General features: G+C 39.0%; 1 protein-coding gene across 6 annotated transcripts in view; it reads right to left on the bottom strand.

The window, feature by feature from the left end:
* Positions 1 to 465: 465 nt before the first annotated feature.
* The window catches only part of garnl3 (GTPase activating Rap/RanGAP domain like 3), a 75434-nt gene continuing 56602 nt past the window's right edge, over positions 466 to 19297 (bottom strand). For 3 of the 6 annotated variants that reach the window (XM_041970348.1, XM_041970349.1, XM_041970351.1), the window contains 20 exons: positions 18282 to 18390; positions 18087 to 18132; positions 17828 to 17934; positions 17621 to 17736; positions 17051 to 17173; positions 13788 to 13862; positions 13390 to 13504; positions 13252 to 13278; positions 13053 to 13157; positions 12242 to 12358; positions 10132 to 10289; positions 9346 to 9504; positions 8854 to 8920; positions 8407 to 8514; positions 7309 to 7427; positions 6670 to 6805; positions 3883 to 3942; positions 1263 to 1481; positions 1033 to 1153; positions 466 to 952 (listed from right to left, as the gene is read on the bottom strand). In XM_041970348.1, coding sequence (XP_041826282.1) covers positions 787 to 952; positions 1033 to 1153; positions 1263 to 1481; positions 3883 to 3942; positions 6670 to 6805; positions 7309 to 7427; positions 8407 to 8514; positions 8854 to 8920; positions 9346 to 9504; positions 10132 to 10289; positions 12242 to 12358; positions 13053 to 13157; positions 13252 to 13278; positions 13390 to 13504; positions 13788 to 13862; positions 17051 to 17173; positions 17621 to 17736; positions 17828 to 17934; positions 18087 to 18132; positions 18282 to 18390 — 2253 coding nt within the window. In that variant the 3' untranslated portion in view covers positions 466 to 786. The remainder of the gene's footprint in view (positions 953 to 1032; positions 1154 to 1262; positions 1482 to 3882; positions 3943 to 6669; positions 6806 to 7308; positions 7428 to 8406; positions 8515 to 8853; positions 8921 to 9345; positions 9505 to 10131; positions 10290 to 12241; positions 12359 to 13052; positions 13158 to 13251; positions 13279 to 13389; positions 13505 to 13787; positions 13863 to 17050; positions 17174 to 17620; positions 17737 to 17827; positions 17935 to 18086; positions 18133 to 18281; positions 18391 to 19297) is intronic. The other 3 variants (XM_041970350.1, XM_041970353.1, XM_041970352.1) reach the window with 3 other exon arrangements.

Here is a 19297-nt window from a genome sequence, read left to right as displayed (position 1 = left end):
GTCTCCAGCAGGCAAGAGTTGTGAATCACCACTGTAATCCAATGTGGACTACAAACATGGCTGCTACTGTCAGATGCCAGAATATAGTGGTTGTTAAGAGTAATGCAGTGGAGGATGCTGGGAAATGGCACTTGTGGGAGACTTTGCCTCCAGCCCTGTCAATCTGTATAGTAGTGAATAAGGAAAGGCATACGGACTCAAATGTGCAGAGAGCATAAAACATCATACTAAGTGTGGGAATAAAAGTGATTTTATAATATGTCTATAAATATGCATCACAGGCCACACAGGTTTATAAGCCCGTTACTGTATGCAATTTCACATATAAACAGATGTACACATACATATGCATATCATACAACATTAGGAAGTGGACTGGAAATTATCACATAATATACAACATATATTTAGTGACTTCAAAGGGAAATGTGAATGCACAGATTGTTTGTTTGTTTTTTTTTGTACGTTGGAGCGCAGATTTACATTCAGTTTGCGGTTTGTGGTTAAATTGTTATCTCAAAACTGCTGCAGACTGCAGCATATCACACAACCTCACCGCCTCTTTGGGTTATTTGCCCCAGGTCAACACAAACACCCAACACATACTGGCTGAGGGACTGCTCACAAAAAACAAACACACACTCGGACATGTCTTCCACTCACACCCCACCAATTGTTGGAAAAAAAAGGAAAAGAAAAAAAAAGGGGGGTAAAATACTTAAAACAAAAAAATAATGGTGACTGTACAAGAGTGGGTGAGCGGAGAAGTGCACAATGGGATTGTCTTCACTTTAGGTCCAGGATATCTTCTTCGAATGATGTGGACAGGGTAAAAGCAGTGGCAAGAGGTGAAGTCTCAACCTGCAGCACCCCTTTCTCCGGCTCTGCCTCCAGACTGGACGAACAGTGCAACTGGACATCCAAGTCTTCTTCAGCGGACTCTGACGCTAACCTGTTGAGCACAGACTGTTAAATCTTAGGCTCAGAAGGTTATGAAAAGTCTGTTAAATGTGTTTCTGCTGTTTCTTTTACCTGTCACTGTTTGTTGATGTCAGCGCTCGTACTTTAGGCTCCTCATCAGTACTTTTCTTGCTCATTTTTCTCTGTTTGACTGATCCACTGTCTGATTTTCCACTTGGCTCCTCTGTCAAACCTTTGTTTGTTTACAGAAATTTGTTAAACACACTTATCTTTATGGTCTTAACAAGAGTTAGTTCAGTAAAAGTAATTACATTTACACAAAAATACATTTTTCAGCTTACCGAGCAGCTCTTTCCTTGTGCGGCTGGCAATCTCTTTGATCTCCATGCGAGACAAGGACAGTGAATGTGTTGCAGAGATGAGCGGGGTTGGGGGCACCATTGCAGGGGCGGGTGCAGTCAGCACTTTGTTGACTAGAGGAGACTTCAGGGGTCTTTCAATGCTGCGGCCCACCAAGTTACACAGAGGGATCTTAAAGATGTGCTTACATGTTGCTTCACCTGATAAGAGAGAATCCCAACGAAAAGAAGGATGGAAAAAGAAAATAAAAGAGTCAGGAAATGAAAGAGGAGATGAGGAAAAAGAATATTAAGAAACAATAGAAGTGAGATAAGAGCAGAGATGAAAGCAGAAGGTTAGAGAAAAGATTTAAAGGTAAAGGAATGAGTGGCATTTAATAAAAAATAAGCTCCTAGCCTGAAGCACTTTAATATTTTGTTCACCTACAAACATGTTTTTAAATGATTCAATATTTTCTCAAAATGTCACCGAATGTTTTCTCTTTAATACATTTTTTTTTTTATTTATTTTTAGCTCATAGGATAAATAAAAGTGGTATTTATGTAAAGTTGTCGCCAGCAGTCAGCTAGCTTGGCTTAGTTATTAAATTTAGACAAAAATCTGGGTGGAATAATGACATGAAGTGATATTAATCTGTCAGTCACTGCACCTATTTACTAATTTCCTGGCAATATATAGAAATGAGCAGTGGTTCAAGACTTTTGCAGAGTCCTGTTATCCATCAAAAGTATTACCAACCCTAACAGTGCTAAATATAAAACCTTGTTATCACAAAAGTATTGCAGGGTAAAGCTAGATATTGTCTATAAAATCCAGATCATAGTCTGAGGTTTAATCCAATCGAGATTTATTAAAATGATTTTGCACCAATTTACAACTTGAAGGAACATCTCATGGAATTCTTTGTCTTTGACTAGGCGGCATTTTGTATTTTGCATGTGGCAAAAGTTCCTTTAAGGTGTTGCAGGTACAAAAAAAGGTGGCAAACCTTAAATTAAAAACTAACAACCCTTTTAACACTAAGTGTGGTGCATTTAAGGACCCTCTTTATTACCATATTCAGAAAAACAGCCATGGGACATATGTGGGACATCCAGTCCAGTCCAGTCAATATTTGCAATCATTAGAACTGTGGTTAAAATAGTCTGTTTGACCTTTATTGCCACAATATATAAACTTAAACTCGCACAGTTTAATATGAGCTCATACGATATGAAAATTAATCATCCTTGCAACAAAGAGCTAATGTAATATAACTGCACAGTAGCTATTTATAGTAAACCATCTATTATTCTGCAGGGACTATAGAGCTTAAAGAACTATTGGGACACATTAAATTGATGTTGATTTTTTTTTTAAATGACACAATCTGCCCACAAACCTGCAGTGTGCCAACCTACAGTTCCCCACTATGGCAGGTGGGGGGCAGTACTGGAGCTCAGCAGCGACACACTGCTCCATTGAAGCAGGCTTGTGCTAACACTGATGAGAATGGATCAAAGTGGAGGCTACAGAGCACAAAGAGGACTGTCTCATCTGAAATGTCAGTGGGTGAGAGGGGAGTAAAGAGCCATGGAGAAAAATATAGGGTCACTGCTCATGTTTGACAGGTACATTGTGTTAGTGCTGTTACAGATCCGCTCTCATGTACCTGTGATGCTGCACAGCGTAAAAGCCAAAATGTAAGAAAGCATGCAGTTATTTGGAATATATAATCACAGAAAGATCAATATATTCCACATGCGTTTGTTTCTGAACCAGGGGAAGTGTCACTCTCCATCACACTGGCAAAAAAATAAACAAATAAAATAAAAAAAATAAAGGACACAAATATTACGGATGTTCTCAGGACTAAAAGTCAAATTGTCCAGAGCTGTTTTACTGCAGGTGTTTGATGTGTGTTAAAGCCAATGGACATAGATGGTGGCCTGCAGCCACCTCAGTAACAGCATCTTGTTCACATTACTGATGCAATTACATCAAATGAAAACCTCCCCGAGGAGCAGATACGGCAGGTGTGCAGGCAGTTAGAGGATGGGATTTTTGTCAGCAGCCCTTCAAACCTTTCTCCCCCCTTCCTCAGCCACCCACCATCAAACTGTGGCACCACTGTTTGGACTCCCACTTTGGATCGAAGAGAGGGCTGACAAAAGTCTCCATGGCGACAGTGCAATCTGTAAATCATGCTGCGGCAGACGTGTCTTCTCCTTCCCTCTTTCCCTTTTCTCCCACCCTCCTGCATGTTCACAGCCCCTCCCTTTCCTCTCTTACTTGTGCATACCTTTTCAGTGTCTCTTCCCCACTTCCCCCTGTAATTATGAAACCCTCCGCTTTGATTGACGTTATCGCCTCCTGTCTCACTTTTCACTTTGCGCTCTATCACCTTTCTCCCCCCTCTCATACTAATGCTTCAATTAGTTAAGACAGAAGGGGGGGATGGGGAAGACATAACATTTACTTAACATTCAACCAACGTCCAAGTCAACATGCCGCCTTGGAGCAGACAGGGTGATACACTCTGGGAGCGTGTGCATGTTAGTGTGGCAACATTATGAGTGTTTTTATGAGCTGAGGACAAGTTGTGGGAGAATCCTGCAGTACCTTCAGCATCCTTAGACATGTACAGGGAAAGCTTGGTACCATAGGGGATCCGTATAGAATCTGAACCAGGGATGAAGAAGAGGGTTACACAGACCGAACACACAGTAACTCACATTAAGGTGCACAAACACACACAATAACACAATAGGTTTTTTTGTAGGTTTTCCAGGTGATGCAGAATTATACACACAACAACCTAAAACAGGGTAGAAAATGAAAATCCCTCTGAGAGAAAGACCTAGGAGCATAAATCCTGTCCACGCCTAATTGCAGCTGCAACAGCCAAACCTTCCTCCCTGTTAGCCTTAATGGGACCTGTAAATACCTGCTCCCCTCAGGAAAAGATTGGTTTGATAGCGCAGCAGCAGGTACAGAACCAATTTAATTTAATAATTGTGTTTTTCAATCCGGGCACAGCACCACAGTCTCTAGAATTAACTGGACACATTTGCATCACATTATCAGCTAGAATGTGGAATGAACAAAGCGGAGCCGATGTCTCCCTCATCCATCAGTCCACTGACTGATGATGATTGACAGGGCTGGGTATTGGAGATGTAAGAACAGCTATATCAATCTGAAGAGGTCAGGAGCACAAGAAGAGAAGATTAAATGTTGATCATACAATGAAAGATCGAGGAGCGAGTGAAAGAGAGAGAAAGAGAGAGAGAGAAAGAGAAAAAAGGCTTAAAGGAGGAAGGGGCTCATATTGATCCTCAATCATCTCTGCACATGATGTGTTCTTGAATGGTGGGTGTGGTGAATCTGTGGGCAATTTGTCTGTCACTTTGTTCAGTAATATATATCCACAATTTTCCTGCGGCTTCTTCCGGGTTGTGGGCGTGGCCAAAATTTGTGGGCGAAACTTCCGGTTTGAAGCCGCTGTCGCTTGGCAACCGGCGTATTTACTTTACAGTATTATATTTTTAATGGTTCATGATCTTCACTTAAGACATGATGGCGAGATGGGAGCACAGTAAAACAGTGATCAGAAGAGGCGATATATCGTTGCCCATTCCCTCCTCAATTACGGATTGGGAGGATGAGGTAAAGAAGTGGCCGAGAATAACTTATGCTAACATCTTTAGCTACGTAATCAACGCAACGGATTGCGATGGTGAAGCTATGCAAAATATGAAGAGTGCCGAAGCATACCAGTACCTCCACAGCAATAAAGTAGGGCCCGTGTTGATTAGTTGTGTTGAGCCCAGTCAAGCCCTGACTGTGTCGCACCACCAGGCTTGGGTTTTGGCGGAGCTGTCAGGTGAAATTCAGACAGCGGGTTGTACCTGCATTGCAGGTGCTGGGCGCTCCTGCAGCCACGCTGCTGCCATCATGTGGAAGGTTAGTCCAGTGTTCAGTACAGGTCATCACGGGGTTCCTACGCATGTTGTAAACTTTGCAAAAAATAAAAATAGAATATCCTCAACAGCGATCCCGTCCCATTGTGATTTGCTGATGAGAACCAATGCCAACTACGTCACATGCGCACAATAGAAAAAAATAGATTACAGACTTCATCATCAAAGCTTTGTTGTTGTTTTTGATGATATTGATTTTCTACATTTTTAGGTGTGGAAAATGGAAACATTTGTATGGAAATATTTATCTTAATACTTATCTAGGTTTTTCCTCGTCTGAAGTTACTTGGTTGATTATTTTGTATATAGTTACAATCTCCTAGAATTATTTCGGGACCCAACAGCAGTATATTCATATTATTGAAACCAAATGATTACATAAGTTATTTACCTGGTACACATCTATTAACCCATGGCATAAAGTATTTTAATTGTTTTACCAACAAGTATGGAAATTATGATCTGGAAAAAGTATGGAATTTTTAAATTTCCATTGTGTTGGAACCTTATGTCTAATTTTCCTGTTTTGTGATAATTTTGCATGTTGTCACCCCTTACACTACCACAGATTTAGAATATTTTGAATAGATCTGTAGATCTGCGGACACGGGCACTCAGCTTTTCTCTTCCGCTCATGATCTGGTTCAAGGCACTCTGAATTAAGCCACTCGTTTAGTTTCCGCTGGTTGTATGTACAACCACGCACAGCACACGATGTTCCTGAACTCCGGGACATTTCGTTATTTCTCACTTTCTAACAATCGACCGCTAACTTTAGCCCGTAGCTCCCGCCGACCAACTCGAATCTCCCCAGCTAAACAACCGCTACTTCCGGTTGCGACGGAAGTTTCGCCCATAACTGTTGATAATGGCGCCCCCTATGAACCGCTTCAGGAAAATTGTGGATATGTATATATATACATATATATATATATATATACACTACCGTTCAAAAGTTTAGGGTCACTTCACTATTGAATCCCATGGCAAAGTGACCCCAAACTTTTGAACGGTGGTGTATATATATATATATATATATATATATATATATATATATATATATATATATATATAGAGAGAGAGAGAGAGAGAGTTTAAAATATGCAGAAAGGGAAGCTGAACCTATAGAAACTTCATTTTAATAAAACTCTTTCCTGTGATGCAGTAAGAAAAGATGGAGTAAGAGTCATTGGAGAAATGTAGCTGTAGGAGAGGTATACATGACTAAATAGTGGGAAACTAATCCTAACCTGGAGGAGAAAAGCTGGCTCTTCAGAGAACTGTTCTGCTGAGAATAGTTTCTATAAATGGCTTTTGAGCTCTGGGTTCAGGGAGCATCTGAAGTCAAATGGGTCTGCGGGCAGCGTTGACATATAGAGACCTTTAACATCAACACCCTCTGGTGCTCTTGCTGTGCAGGGCTTACCATCACCGAGTGGCGAAGGAAACACGGGCATCTCATAACCGGTGGGTGTCTGTGGGGAACTCTGAGAACTGGTGTCTCTTGAACTGCAGTTGGAGGCTGAGCTCACTGGCGCCGACGAGACAAAATAGATATCCGACTGTGGGAGGAAAAACAGAGGCACACAGAGAGGGAATGAGATTAAAACATAGATGGAGAGCATGCAGAGAAGCCAGGAATATTACAGAGGGGGCAGAAGCAGGAGGTAAAACAAGGAAATAAAAAACAAAGAGATTGAGGTACTGTTTGATACCAGGTGCACTGCAATCCTAAAATAATCTCAGTGTATAAGTTATGACTGCATTATTGTTTTGTAGCCATGCAGATTGTCAGCCATATTTCCCACCGGGGTATTAAAGATTGATTGAAATGAAAGAGCTGAAGGAGCTACTTCAACAACACAGAATGAGGTCTGACTCTCGAACATTGCAAGCATTCACATGCTTGAAGACTGCTGCTAAAGTGCAACCAAATTTGCTGCAGATACATAATATGCACCTAATTTCCAGAAAAGTTGTGTTAGAGTAGCACAAAATAAACATTAATGTCAATAATATTGGTTGATGAAAGCAAAAAAAGTGCAGACATGATAATCATACTGACCCGTGAAGCAGCCAGCTGTAGCTCTGGGACCACTGCTGTGTACACAAGGTTTCCATTGACAACCAGTCGGATCTCAATGGAGTCTGTCGTGAAGGCCAGGATGTAAGGGAAAGCACAAACTGCAAAGACAAGAAGAACACATGAAAACAACATATGATCAAAGGGAAGCAACAAGGTGCTGTTGCACCAAGACCTGCACTCTGCATGAACACTGACAAATGAAAAAGCTGCCTGCAGATCCTGCTGTGAAATACTGGATTTCTTTTTGCTCTTGGACTGTATTTAATGGGGCAATCAATCCTGAATAAATTGTCAGTTATTTGAGATCTACATCACATATTCATGAGTTTTTTTATGAACATGAACCAGGTTCATTAACATTTACAAACCTATTTCCTTTTGACATTGAGGGATCAGCAGATTTTTGTATAATGACACCATGTACAAAAGCAAAGAGAACACGTAATGGATGTCAGAGGTTTCATCTTCCACTGTATAAAGATGCACTAACTTTTTTCCAAATAAATTATTTTTTTTTTTTAATCATGAAAATCACAACAAAATTTGTTTAATTTGTTTGAGAGTATCATCAAAAAATCTTGAATGTAAATGTACCCAAGTTGCTGATAAAAAGCTCCTTTTAATTGGCTATATTGATGAAAAATGATCCTTTAATCCAATTATTTGATTAAAAAAATAAAGCTATTTCATCACATTATATAAAAATACAAATCAAGGTAGCTAAATTATCTTTTTTTGTGTGTGTTTCCAATATGTTTAATGATTTCTATTTCATTCATTTGCATTGTTTGCTTTGTAGTGCATGTGCATGTAAAAAAGCAAAATATTGGAGCTGCATTTTGTTTTAAACAGGGTCAGGGTTACAAATTCAGTACAAATAGTGTTTTCTTTTTAAAACCCTCTGTGTTAATAATAACTTCCACAGTCGCAGGCACACACAAAAACACACACGCCCATAATCACCAGCCAGTTGGGTGCTTGTGGTCACACATGGTGTTTCCATGGTGACAGCAAACTCCGGCCAGGCCAGCAGCATGGGCAGGGTGGAGCCCAAGCACTGTTGCCTTAGTAACCTACCAATTGCATTGGGCATCTGGTTCCAGCTGAAGTGGAAATCAGGGGTATTGGACTGGATCATTGGTGTGGAGCCGTTGAATGGACAAACTTTCTTATAGTAACAAATATCTGTGAGAAAAAACACACAGGTTCACATTTTAAATGAAAGGTTTTGACTTTCTCCATTTTACATTTTAAAGTTGATGTTTAAAACAGCAACTAAAAGCAGACTTTTTTTTATCTTATCAATCTTTTACACCTTTTTATCCTTAATATTGATGTTTTAAAAAAGAAAGGTAAAAGAAATTGATAGCTGCAATTTGAAACTCAGTCACTTTTAATATTTTGGTGCAGTCTCTGCTATTAATCTCATTCAAGTGGTAGAGGTAAGGTTTAAGGCTTTGAAAGTAGAGAAAGAGACCTGAATCATATAACATCTAGAATGTTAGGAGTCAAAGGGAAACTCACAGTTGTAACACAAAAGCAGACCTGCCTCCCCATCTTCATACACATCAATGGCTGCTACAAAGTTTACCTGCAGGTAAAGTCAAGTCACTTTAAATAAATAATTTCAACATGATCCAAAGGTTAGATATGAGAGAAGATTTCCAGAAAAACATGTAAGGTCACATTCCCTTAAGGTAACATTAAAGATGTAGAGTATGCCATCTCCAGTTTGTTATTTACTCTTGCTAAAGCAGTATCTAACATTTTGTTAGAACAGTTGTTCATCTTCCAGCCTGCTCAGTCATTTCTTCTGTCTCTCCTGCACAGCTGGTGGCTATGAATGATAATGTGTTGATTCACCTGAGCAGCCTGGTAATCAGCAGGTAAATAAAGCGACTAACTAGGACAGCTGCAGCTCTCACTTGTACTCAGCTTTAATAAACATCTCATAGAAACAGACAGAAATAAGAGGGTGTGTGTATGAGCATGTGTGCTTGTGCGGTTGTGCCTCACCCTGTTGGCGTCGACGTGATGTAGCCGATATGCGTCCCCGGTGCTCTCATTGATCAGGTCAAACTGATGTTTGTATGCCACACAAATCATGTTGTCATTTTCCCCTGTTGGACCATCCACCAGCGCCATCACCACGGGCGGGTCACATAGACAGATTTCCTAAGGGGTGAATTGTACACATTAATATGACACTGTCATATCTCTTAGGCTATGTGTACTCTAGGCTATTTACAATACTGCAATGAATTCAGTAACTTTGGGCACCGATATGAGGCACAGTTCTGAACCATATTTAAAGGATGGCATTTCACTTATTAGCAGCTTCTTTTTGAAAAGTTTTCCTGGATTTGCAGACTATGAAAAGATTACTTTCTTACATAAGAAATTTAAAAGCTATCAGGATTTTCTGTTAAGTTTTGCAGTCATAAGGAGCATATTTTTCTTAGCTGTAAGCAGACCTATGTTTAGTTGTTTTGCAATGTACAATGGAAAAGACAACATCCAAAAAAGCAAGTAAATCTGAAAATATTTTTAGCATGTCTGGATATTCATTCATGATAAAGTTAAACTTAATAAAGTACAATTTTAGAAACAAATGGGGAAATTGAAGTGCTTCAAACTACATTATTTCTTTGTGAGGATTCTGCTTTGAGGTAAAAAGGTATATTGAGAGAAAAATTTAAAAGCACACTAGCTTTCAGTTTTTTTCATTTATCATTCAAGCTCAGGAAAACATAAAATATAATAAACAACCTCTTCTCTATATGTATCTCAAGTTTGTCATACCCGTATGTACTGAAACTCTTCCACTGGAGAGTCTGCTCCTGTGGTGACAGCGCTGAAACGTGGATGTTTTCTGGTAATGAGGAGGAGTTTGGTCCTGATGGCTGCTACTATTCTCAGCTCTGAGCCATGGTGGGTGTTGATTGAGTATAAATGACAACCTGGGCCAAAGAGTAGGTGGAGAAGAGGAGATGGAGAGACTGAAAGAGCAGTACATTGAACATGCTATGCTGCAGGTGCTCTTTCCAGGTATCATCCCACAAATTAATGCACCAACCTCAGACAAGTAACATTACACCAACGGTGTGTCAATGAAATCTTAAGATTTGTTTCTGTAAACATGAATATTTCTGCCAATGCTCACAAAAAACAAACAAACAAAAAAAAAACAAAACATGGTGGATTTATGTCAATCAAACTAATGAGAATGACCTAATGTGTTCATACTTTATATGCAGCAGTTTGATTACAGGGCAAAAGTCAAAGGATTTACAGGAATAACATCCTATCGGCAAATAAGACCACTTGGGAATGTTGTATGGGTATTTCGAAGCTTTTTTCATTACCAAATTTAGGCGTAATGTCATGTCCACTGAATGCTTAAAAAGTGGTAGTTAACAGTATGAGAGAAGGTGTTTCCTTTTTATTAGTTAACTCTTTATAGAGTTAGATAGACATGGTGTTACGTAAGTATATTATTAAATTTTTATTAATCTTACCATAAATAATAGAATAGGAATGTAATGAGAAGCACAGTCTTGAAGCTGTCTGTCTATTGGTACCATTGGGGAGAGAACTTGATCATAGTGTTTTTAATTGGTTGTCAGTGTTTGTGTTCGTTATAGTTGTGGGATGGACTCTAATTTAAGTGTAACGGTATTTACATTCATATATTTAAAGGTATAGTTATTGTTCTTGGTGTAGGTGGCCCTCTGCTTTCATTCTGATGTTTGCATTACATCAATTAACTATAAATTAAACAGAAACAACAAGCAAGGCAATATAATAAAATTTTACCTTTATAATAGACTATAATTGGTCTTGTTTTTTTTTTCTTTCTTGTTTTTGTGATATTTTCAGGGTGTACTACACTACAGGAACTACAGGAACAAATAGCCATGTTGGGATTTAACCATGAAAAACACAATTTGGCAACACTGCTGTTGCTGGAGGGCATGACGGTTGAATGGGGGATACTCCAGCCTGGTACAGTTTAACAAGGGTTGCAGCAATGTTTGCATTCTGTATATTGCTGCAAATTTAGCGAGCGCTCTAAAGTTAAACATTTGTTTATCCTTTATTTTGGGAAATAAATGCAAAGACGTAGTGAATTAATACTCCCACACAAACATTTGATCACTCATTTAAAGATATTTACAACTGATGATGATAAAAACAACCATTAAACTGCTACTAACAAAACATTATATTTTCAGGAACAGTCAATATATACCATAAAGATCTTCTTTCATTAAAATCAATGGTCATGATAGCCACTTACTGGTCATCTGTCTCTCATTCACTGTATTTAAATTTGACTGCACTTCTAAGAAAAGTAGCTCTCCTGCACAAGCCCTGTTCCTCCTCACTCCTGCCCTGTCTTCTCCCTTCCCCATCTTCTCTCAGTGTTATAAACTCTTAAAGTCTGAGTCTTTTTCTCCTGTGGGATGGAGGGGAAACCTTATACAGAACTAGTTCCATGCATTTCTTCTAGAGTAATATTGGCATGACTTGACAAACTTGCTTGTCTCAGTGTTGAAACCACACTTAATTCTGGCTGTCAGAGGTGCATAGGTATGTGGCAGTAATACTGTAAACGTATGAGCTGATAACCAAAAACCAATAAGGTAAAACAACATAATATTCTCAAGTCTTTCATTCTCAAAAGGTACCGAAGCAAAAGCATGATGATGAAGGTGAAGCACTAGTTTGTAGCTTTTGAGTCTTCCACTCATCCTAATAGTTATTAGTTGCTCTAAGAGACCAGAAACGCCCATGAGCAGCAGCCAGTGTTAACCGCTTAAAGGATTTCTTTTTGCTTGCTTGCTTTTTGTAGGGATTAGTTTACAACATGTGCAACATTGTGTACATTCCTGCATGTCTTGTGTTATACCTTTTGTTTTCTCTAGTTTATTCTCCCGGCAGTCACATTTGCTTCTGATGAGCTGCCTTTCCTCCAGACCTCTCTTGATCGCACTGAGTCTGAACACATGGAGCCGAGCGTCCTTCCCTGGAAACAAAACAAAAGCAGCTTCTGTTTTGCATGACGGTTACTCCTTAATTTGCAGTTTCCGTTTTAAGCATCCTCCCACGACCAGACAATGGTTTCTTACTGTGGGAGGATTACTAGGAGGCTTCTTAAGGTCCCTGTTCTCTCAGAAGCTTTATCAAACCCACACACAGTCGTGACAAATGTTTGCGCTGTCATCGCATAATCACTATCAAACCTGTGTCAGCCCTGTTTGTCAATATTAGGGTTAGCTAATCATCTGTAGGGTAATTAATTACATGCGGTTCCAGTTAAAGCAAACATTAGACAAAATCCTACTGATGTTTGTTAGTCAACAGTGACTTCTTTATAATTTTGTGGTTTTTTTTTAATGTTAGGAAATCTGATCTTTTAGTACTTTACAGCTCAGCATTCTCACAGCAGTCATGCGGCATAAACAGACACAGGGGTTGATTCTTTAGAGGTCAGTTTTCTTAGATCACAGTGAAAGATCAATGTGTTCACTGGACCAGAGGGAGTGGAGAGGGTAAGCATGCATTCAACAACACTGAGAGATGACAGGGATTAATTAAGAGAGGATAATGACTAAGATGATGTGCAGTAAATACACCTCCGATTCATTGAGAGGGTAACAAAGGATGGTACAGAGAAGCAGTCTCTGATGTGTAGAGAGGAAATATTGGTTCAAGTCTACCTTTGTCAGCTCGAGTGATCAGTAGGTCCTGAGGCTCAAGAACATGCATCTGCTTTACTGCCATTGTTTTGTCAAACACCTGCACCGGGGGAAGAGTCTGTATCTCTGAAATACAATGCACATCATTCAGAGTTAAATCTATCTGGAAAATATGTCACAACTGTGCAGGAAACAGGATCATTGATTAAATGTCACTCACCAGTGCTGGACAATGCTGGATCAGGCCCTGAAACATAGACAACTGCTTTATCATTATGTTGACTGCTGGCCTTGACATTCTGCTGACCATTGTGTGGGTATTTTATAGGGAACATGACATCGATTAGGATGATCTTACCGTCCAGCAGCACGACCCCTGCTGTATCAGTGGCAACAAGCAGAGACTGACCCCAGGAATCAGCGCACACAATCTCATAAGGGAATGTGCTGCAGAATGACTGGGACTCCCATGGCTGCAGCACACATCCAATAGATAAAAAAGACGGGCATGTGAGAATAAACATAAAGATTATAATGAAATCATAATTGATATTTAGCTTCAGTGTAAAACAAGTGGATATGTTTCTAATCAATGGAGGCATGTAAAAAGGAGACTATTTATCTGCACTCTACAACTTGTGCATAAAAAAAGTCAGTGGCATTAAGCATAAACTTGATTCTATTGACTGTAAACATTTTCAAATATGGGGTCATATGTGAATTGTTTAGTGTGGTGTCTCAAAGCTGTGTCCCCACCTCTTTTCTGCACAGGCCAGTGGTAACAAGGCTGGTTGGCGCATCTCCTCTTACGATGGTCTTCAGCTTCAGAGCCTGAAAAATGTCACATATGACACATGCATACAAACTGTACTCAGTTTGCTTTAACTGTCAGCTTGATATAGATTTCTTGATAATATTTTGAATATTTCGGCTGGCTCTAGAGAAGATTCTCACAGTGGTGAAGGTGCTGCTGCTCACTGCTCAACTGAATACGTGTTTGAATAATGCTTTTAAATCATAGCATTTCATGAAAAAGATCAGAGGTTTATTAACTACACACCCTTTGTTTCCCAATATTTAACTGACCTGCCATTCATTCATTCTCTGTACCGCTTAGTCCATTAAGGGGTCACGGGTAGGCTGGAGCCTATCCCAGCATTAACAGGTGAGAGGCAGGGTACACCCTGGACAGTTCACCAGTCCATCACAGGGCCAACAAATAGGAACAAACAACCATTCACACCTAGGAAGAATTTAGAGTCATCAATTAACCTAACATGCATGTCTTTAGACGGTGGGAGGAGGCCGGAGGACCCGGAGAGAACCCCCGCATACACGGGGAGAACATGCAAACTCCACACAGAAAGGACACAGTTCAAACCTCTCCCCAGCCGAGACTCGATCCAGCGACCTTCTTGCTGTGAGGCTGCAGAGCTAACCACCACACCACTGTCATATTTCCCTTTTTGTTCATACTAAGATTTGCTGAGAATTCAGATAAACTAATGGCAAGCAGTCTGCCTGCAAAAACCAACTGTCACCACAAATTAAAGATAAATCATTTAAACAATTAAATGGAAAACAGTTTGTATGAATGTTCAAGCAGCAACCATCTGAACAGACTGAATACTGCCAATCCAAGCAGCACAGTCTGCCATTATATTTACATAGCCGCATAAACAAGCAATCTGGAGACAATAAAATCAATACCAACCAACTGTACAACGGCTTAACAGTGCATTGTAGTGTGCCATCATTCAGAAAACACCCATAAAAACATTTACAGACCTCTCAGACATCTAAGAGAACATAAAATCATTGTGTTTTAAGTGCGTCACAATGACTGAACATGCAGTTTAGTTAAAACCAAACTAGATTATCAATGATTCCAGACGTCTGCTTTCTGTTATTCTCAGGCCTTACAGCACAACATGTCGATACCTTGACTTTGTGTTTATGAGTAAAAAAAAAATCAAAGAAACAAGGTAGAAGAAGAAGCAGCAACATGAAGAGTAATAGTTAGAAAATACAGATAGCACAAACAAAACATGAAACAGAATCACTTAAAGGCATGAATAAATATTCTTAAACAGTTACAACATAGAATAAAAAATTAAGCTGGCAGGCTCTATGAGCATGATTGTTTTGGGAAGGAAGCTGGAAGCGAGACCTGCTGGAATCTAACAAGCCATCAGTTTGCAAAGTGTCGGGTAAGAAGTGGAAGACAGTGAAAGTGTGGATGAGTCTGGATTTACAAATGAACACAAACACTTTGATTCTGGATATAATATTCATTTGAAAGTAAAATAAACATCAGAGTGCTGAAAGATATTTGTTACTTTCATGACCACATGTTATTATACTTTCCATCTGACTTGTGAGTGAAATTATTATTATTATTATTTTATTCTCATTTAAAGACACATTCAGTAAAGCATCAAATTAGATACCACAACAGGCCATAAAATGTCCCTAATCTCACAATCATCTCAACTTAAATTGTTTGTAAAATAAAAATCTTAGAAGATTATCACAGAAGGTACATAACTATCCCATCTATATTCTCATGTGGGACAGTTTTTAAACTGTTTATAAAGAGGTAGGCCTAAAGAGTAGCTTTTAAAGATGTTTGTACATCTGTTCTTGCGTGTGTAGAATAATGTTTCTGGACACTTTACCCATAATTTCATCAACTAACTGTTTTTAGTGAAATCCGTCACAATTTTGTACAAGAATAAAGTATTATCTGATATACTTGTTAATTTTTGAGAAAGATGGATTATTCTCCACAGTTTTGAGTATCTGAGACCACTTGTTCATCTGTGAACACAAATTCGTCTAATGATCAGCTAATTCCAACACTAATTCAGCGAGAATTATCAATTATCAAAATTATCAATATCAAAGAGAGAAGACATGTACTCCAAACCGTTACCTTTTCCCCAACAACTAGAGTGTAGGCATATGCTGGCAAATTACATATAAATTCCAGATAACTAATACGAGACTTCCAAGAAATGAGAGGTAAAATACAGGACCAAAAACTGCACTCCAGCTGAGAAACACAGGAGGGCCTGCAGATAAATTCACAGGCTACAGAAAAACAAACTGTTTCTTAGCCATTGATGTAATTTGTCACACCATGAATTAAACCACTGATTACAGCTCTGATCTTAAGTGTTCTTAACAAGACACGCTGATTAAAGGCGTTTCCAAGGAAAAAAGGCATTTATGAAATATATATTCTGGAAAATGTTTGTTGACCTAATAGCACAAGATACTAAAGGCAGGATTTGAATGTAAAAATTACCTCACTGTCCAGTGACACACGTACCTCCTGCATTATTAGCAGGGAACAAGATATATATATATATTTATGAGTGATTTTATTGTTATATACATGATACATATCTGTGCATAATCCTGGCTTTCTGTTAACCAGTATTACTACTACTCTAACATGAGTATGTTTTGGATGTGCATTTACTTCTAAGTAAGTACCTGTGGATCTAAAAGGACCTGAAACTATACTTTGCATAATAAACAGGTGCACAAATGCTTCATAAAAAAACAACCAATGTCATCTTTCCATTAAAGTTTCCAGGAGAATTCTTGTGAAAGAGAAGTGCCCCTTTACCTTGCTTTAAGTTTAAGGTTTGGACTCTGCTGACACATGTGAAAATACTTGAATACTTTCCACTTGCTGCTGATTTTAGACCTGAGAAATACCTTTCAGAGCCAATAGCTTGTTATATACCACAGTGGTGAAACAGATCTTACGTGAAAGTGACAGGTGATACCCATATTAAATGAAGTGGATGATGAAACGTTAGCACGTGCCGATTCCATGTGTGTGCAAGAGGACTGGAAAACTTATGTTAAAAAATATCTGTGTTGACACTTTTGTCGCTGTGTCTCTTGAGTGTTTTTTGGTGTTTGCATGTAAGTGTTTCTGATTACTTCCTGTAGAGCTCTTGTAGATAGTGTGTGTGTATGTGCATGTGTGTGTACATTTTTACCTGCCCTATTCTGACAAATTCAGCTTGCCGGGCCTCCTCTTTTTTTCGTGCTGACTTTGGAGACTCAGGCAGCACATCGCTGAATGACCGTCGGTTTAACATATTCTGGGGAGAAAAAGGAACCTAAACAACAAACATGCAAAATGTGGCACACACACACACACACACACACACACACACAGGGAAAAAGAAAGCAAAAGGGGTCTTAGAGACTGACCCTGGCAGAGGGTAAGAGCAGCAGCAGTGAAACATAGTTTGAACTTAGTTGTATTAGGCGCAACAGTAAAAGAAGGAAGGGCAAAAAAACAACAACAAACAAACAGAAAAACAAAAAGAAAAAGGATGTGAGGAGAAGGAGTCCTGCTGAGAAAGTCAGCATTGCAGTGGTATCCCATTGGTGTGGTGCAGTATGCAGAGGCAGACGGAGGGCTGCAGTGAATTACAGCAGAGTACAACTCAGCAGTGGCTACAGTGGTGTCAAAGTGACAGGAAAGAATCAGGAAGGGATGACTTGGATTGCCAAAAAAAAGTCTCTGCACAGTAGTAATGGCCAAAAAAATATTGGTGTACCTTGTGTAAGTCAGGCATAAGATCTTGGTAGAGCGAGCGGATCAACATGTCAAGAGTTCGCTGACGCTTCTGGGCAAACGTTGGCGTCTCCAGTGTGGCTTTCTCTCCATTGATTACTAAAGGAAATTAAAAAATAAAAGTAAAAAAACTTGCATGATTCAGATTAACAGTAGATAGGACACATTATTTACTTTAGCAATTTCTTACATTTGACTAATAAAAAGTCCCTGAATTCTTGGTGATCAGTAAATACAGGCGGAGATGGTAGAGGGGGTCCAAACAGTGGAACGCTCTCCTCTGAGAAAATCTTCAACCTGTGGCAGAGAGCAGGTATGTAACATCTTTCTTACACCTACATCTAATGAGGAGCAGATCAATTAAACTCAGCTTCTATTATGCTTAAATAAAACATTCAGCAGCTTAAATGAATGCAATTTTTTTTTAGGGGTTGAACCTCAAAACTCACCTGTAACTGTCATTCTGGCTATTATACCTAACTAATGCAAAAATATCTGAGAATAAAAGTATAGGAAAACTAATTATACAGGAGACCCATTATTTCAACACATACATTTTCATTAGCAGAAGCTCCAAGGAACACGACTAGAGTCTCTGACAACCGATTAATTTCCCTGACAGTCACTGTCCATGTGAAGGATACGGGTGAAGTGTGATCGGATCATAGATGGTTTGAAGGACGATGATGCATCATCCCCTTCCTGGAATACTATGGTAACAATGTCATTTCCAATGTGCCTTTTTCTCTCAACCTGCCAGAGGGGACAAACCACAGAGACAAGAAAAAAAAACAAACAAACACAAAACAGGTTGAGCTCAGAACTATGTGATTCATCTGTGACAGGAAATATTTTTAAACTTACATTACTTGACCACTTGATGGAAAACAGAATAATTTAGATGAAGAACTAGTTGTTATCTGATCTTGTTTGCACTAATAAGACGAAATTTCAGCAATGATATGTAAACAACTTTAAAACAGCAGAAAATTAGAACATGCAAATGATAAATTAGGAGGCATAAATCAAATTTTGAATTGGAATTATAAGAATTTTTTTTGCTTTTCATATTGTGGAGTCCCTATTTATTAATCCTATAGTGCCACAGTCAAAGAAAGATGCTAGGTTAGCACTAAATCTATATTAGATTTCCTCTAGCATGAAACTCATTTAGCTCCGTGACTGATTAATGAGAATTTTGTAAACGTAAATCACACACGATAGAGTGAAATTAACACAATAACTTTACCAATTACATCACAGTTACAAAAACTCAGCTTTGACATTCAGTGTCGCTGCAGCTTGTCACACAGGTGGAAGAGAATTGTGAAGCACAAGTACAAACTGTTCCATATTATTGACCACCAGATTGTCTGTTCTATAGAGGAAATCCAATTATGTGTCAAAACTGTGAAGCACCACCCCTGTCACATCATACTAGCTAATATTGACATTATAGAAAAGAGCAATGATGTCCCTTTTCTTCTCCTTGAATCTATAAAGTCACTGAGTTCAGTGGCTGCCATTGTGCTGGCTTCCCATCAGTGCTCTGTTTAAGTGGTATCTTAACAGATGATGAAGAGATACAGATCTTCATCCAAAACTGAGGTTTCTCATCTTCATAAAGAACACAAGTATACTCCGTCATAGGGAGAAACAA

Source organism: Melanotaenia boesemani, chromosome 19 (assembly GCF_017639745.1).
Source record: "Melanotaenia boesemani isolate fMelBoe1 chromosome 19, fMelBoe1.pri, whole genome shotgun sequence".
In the NCBI taxonomy this organism is placed as follows: domain Eukaryota; kingdom Metazoa; phylum Chordata; class Actinopteri; order Atheriniformes; family Melanotaeniidae; genus Melanotaenia; species Melanotaenia boesemani.
The sequence above is the reverse complement of the archived record's forward strand: the minus strand, read 5'-3'. Positions and strand labels throughout refer to the sequence as shown.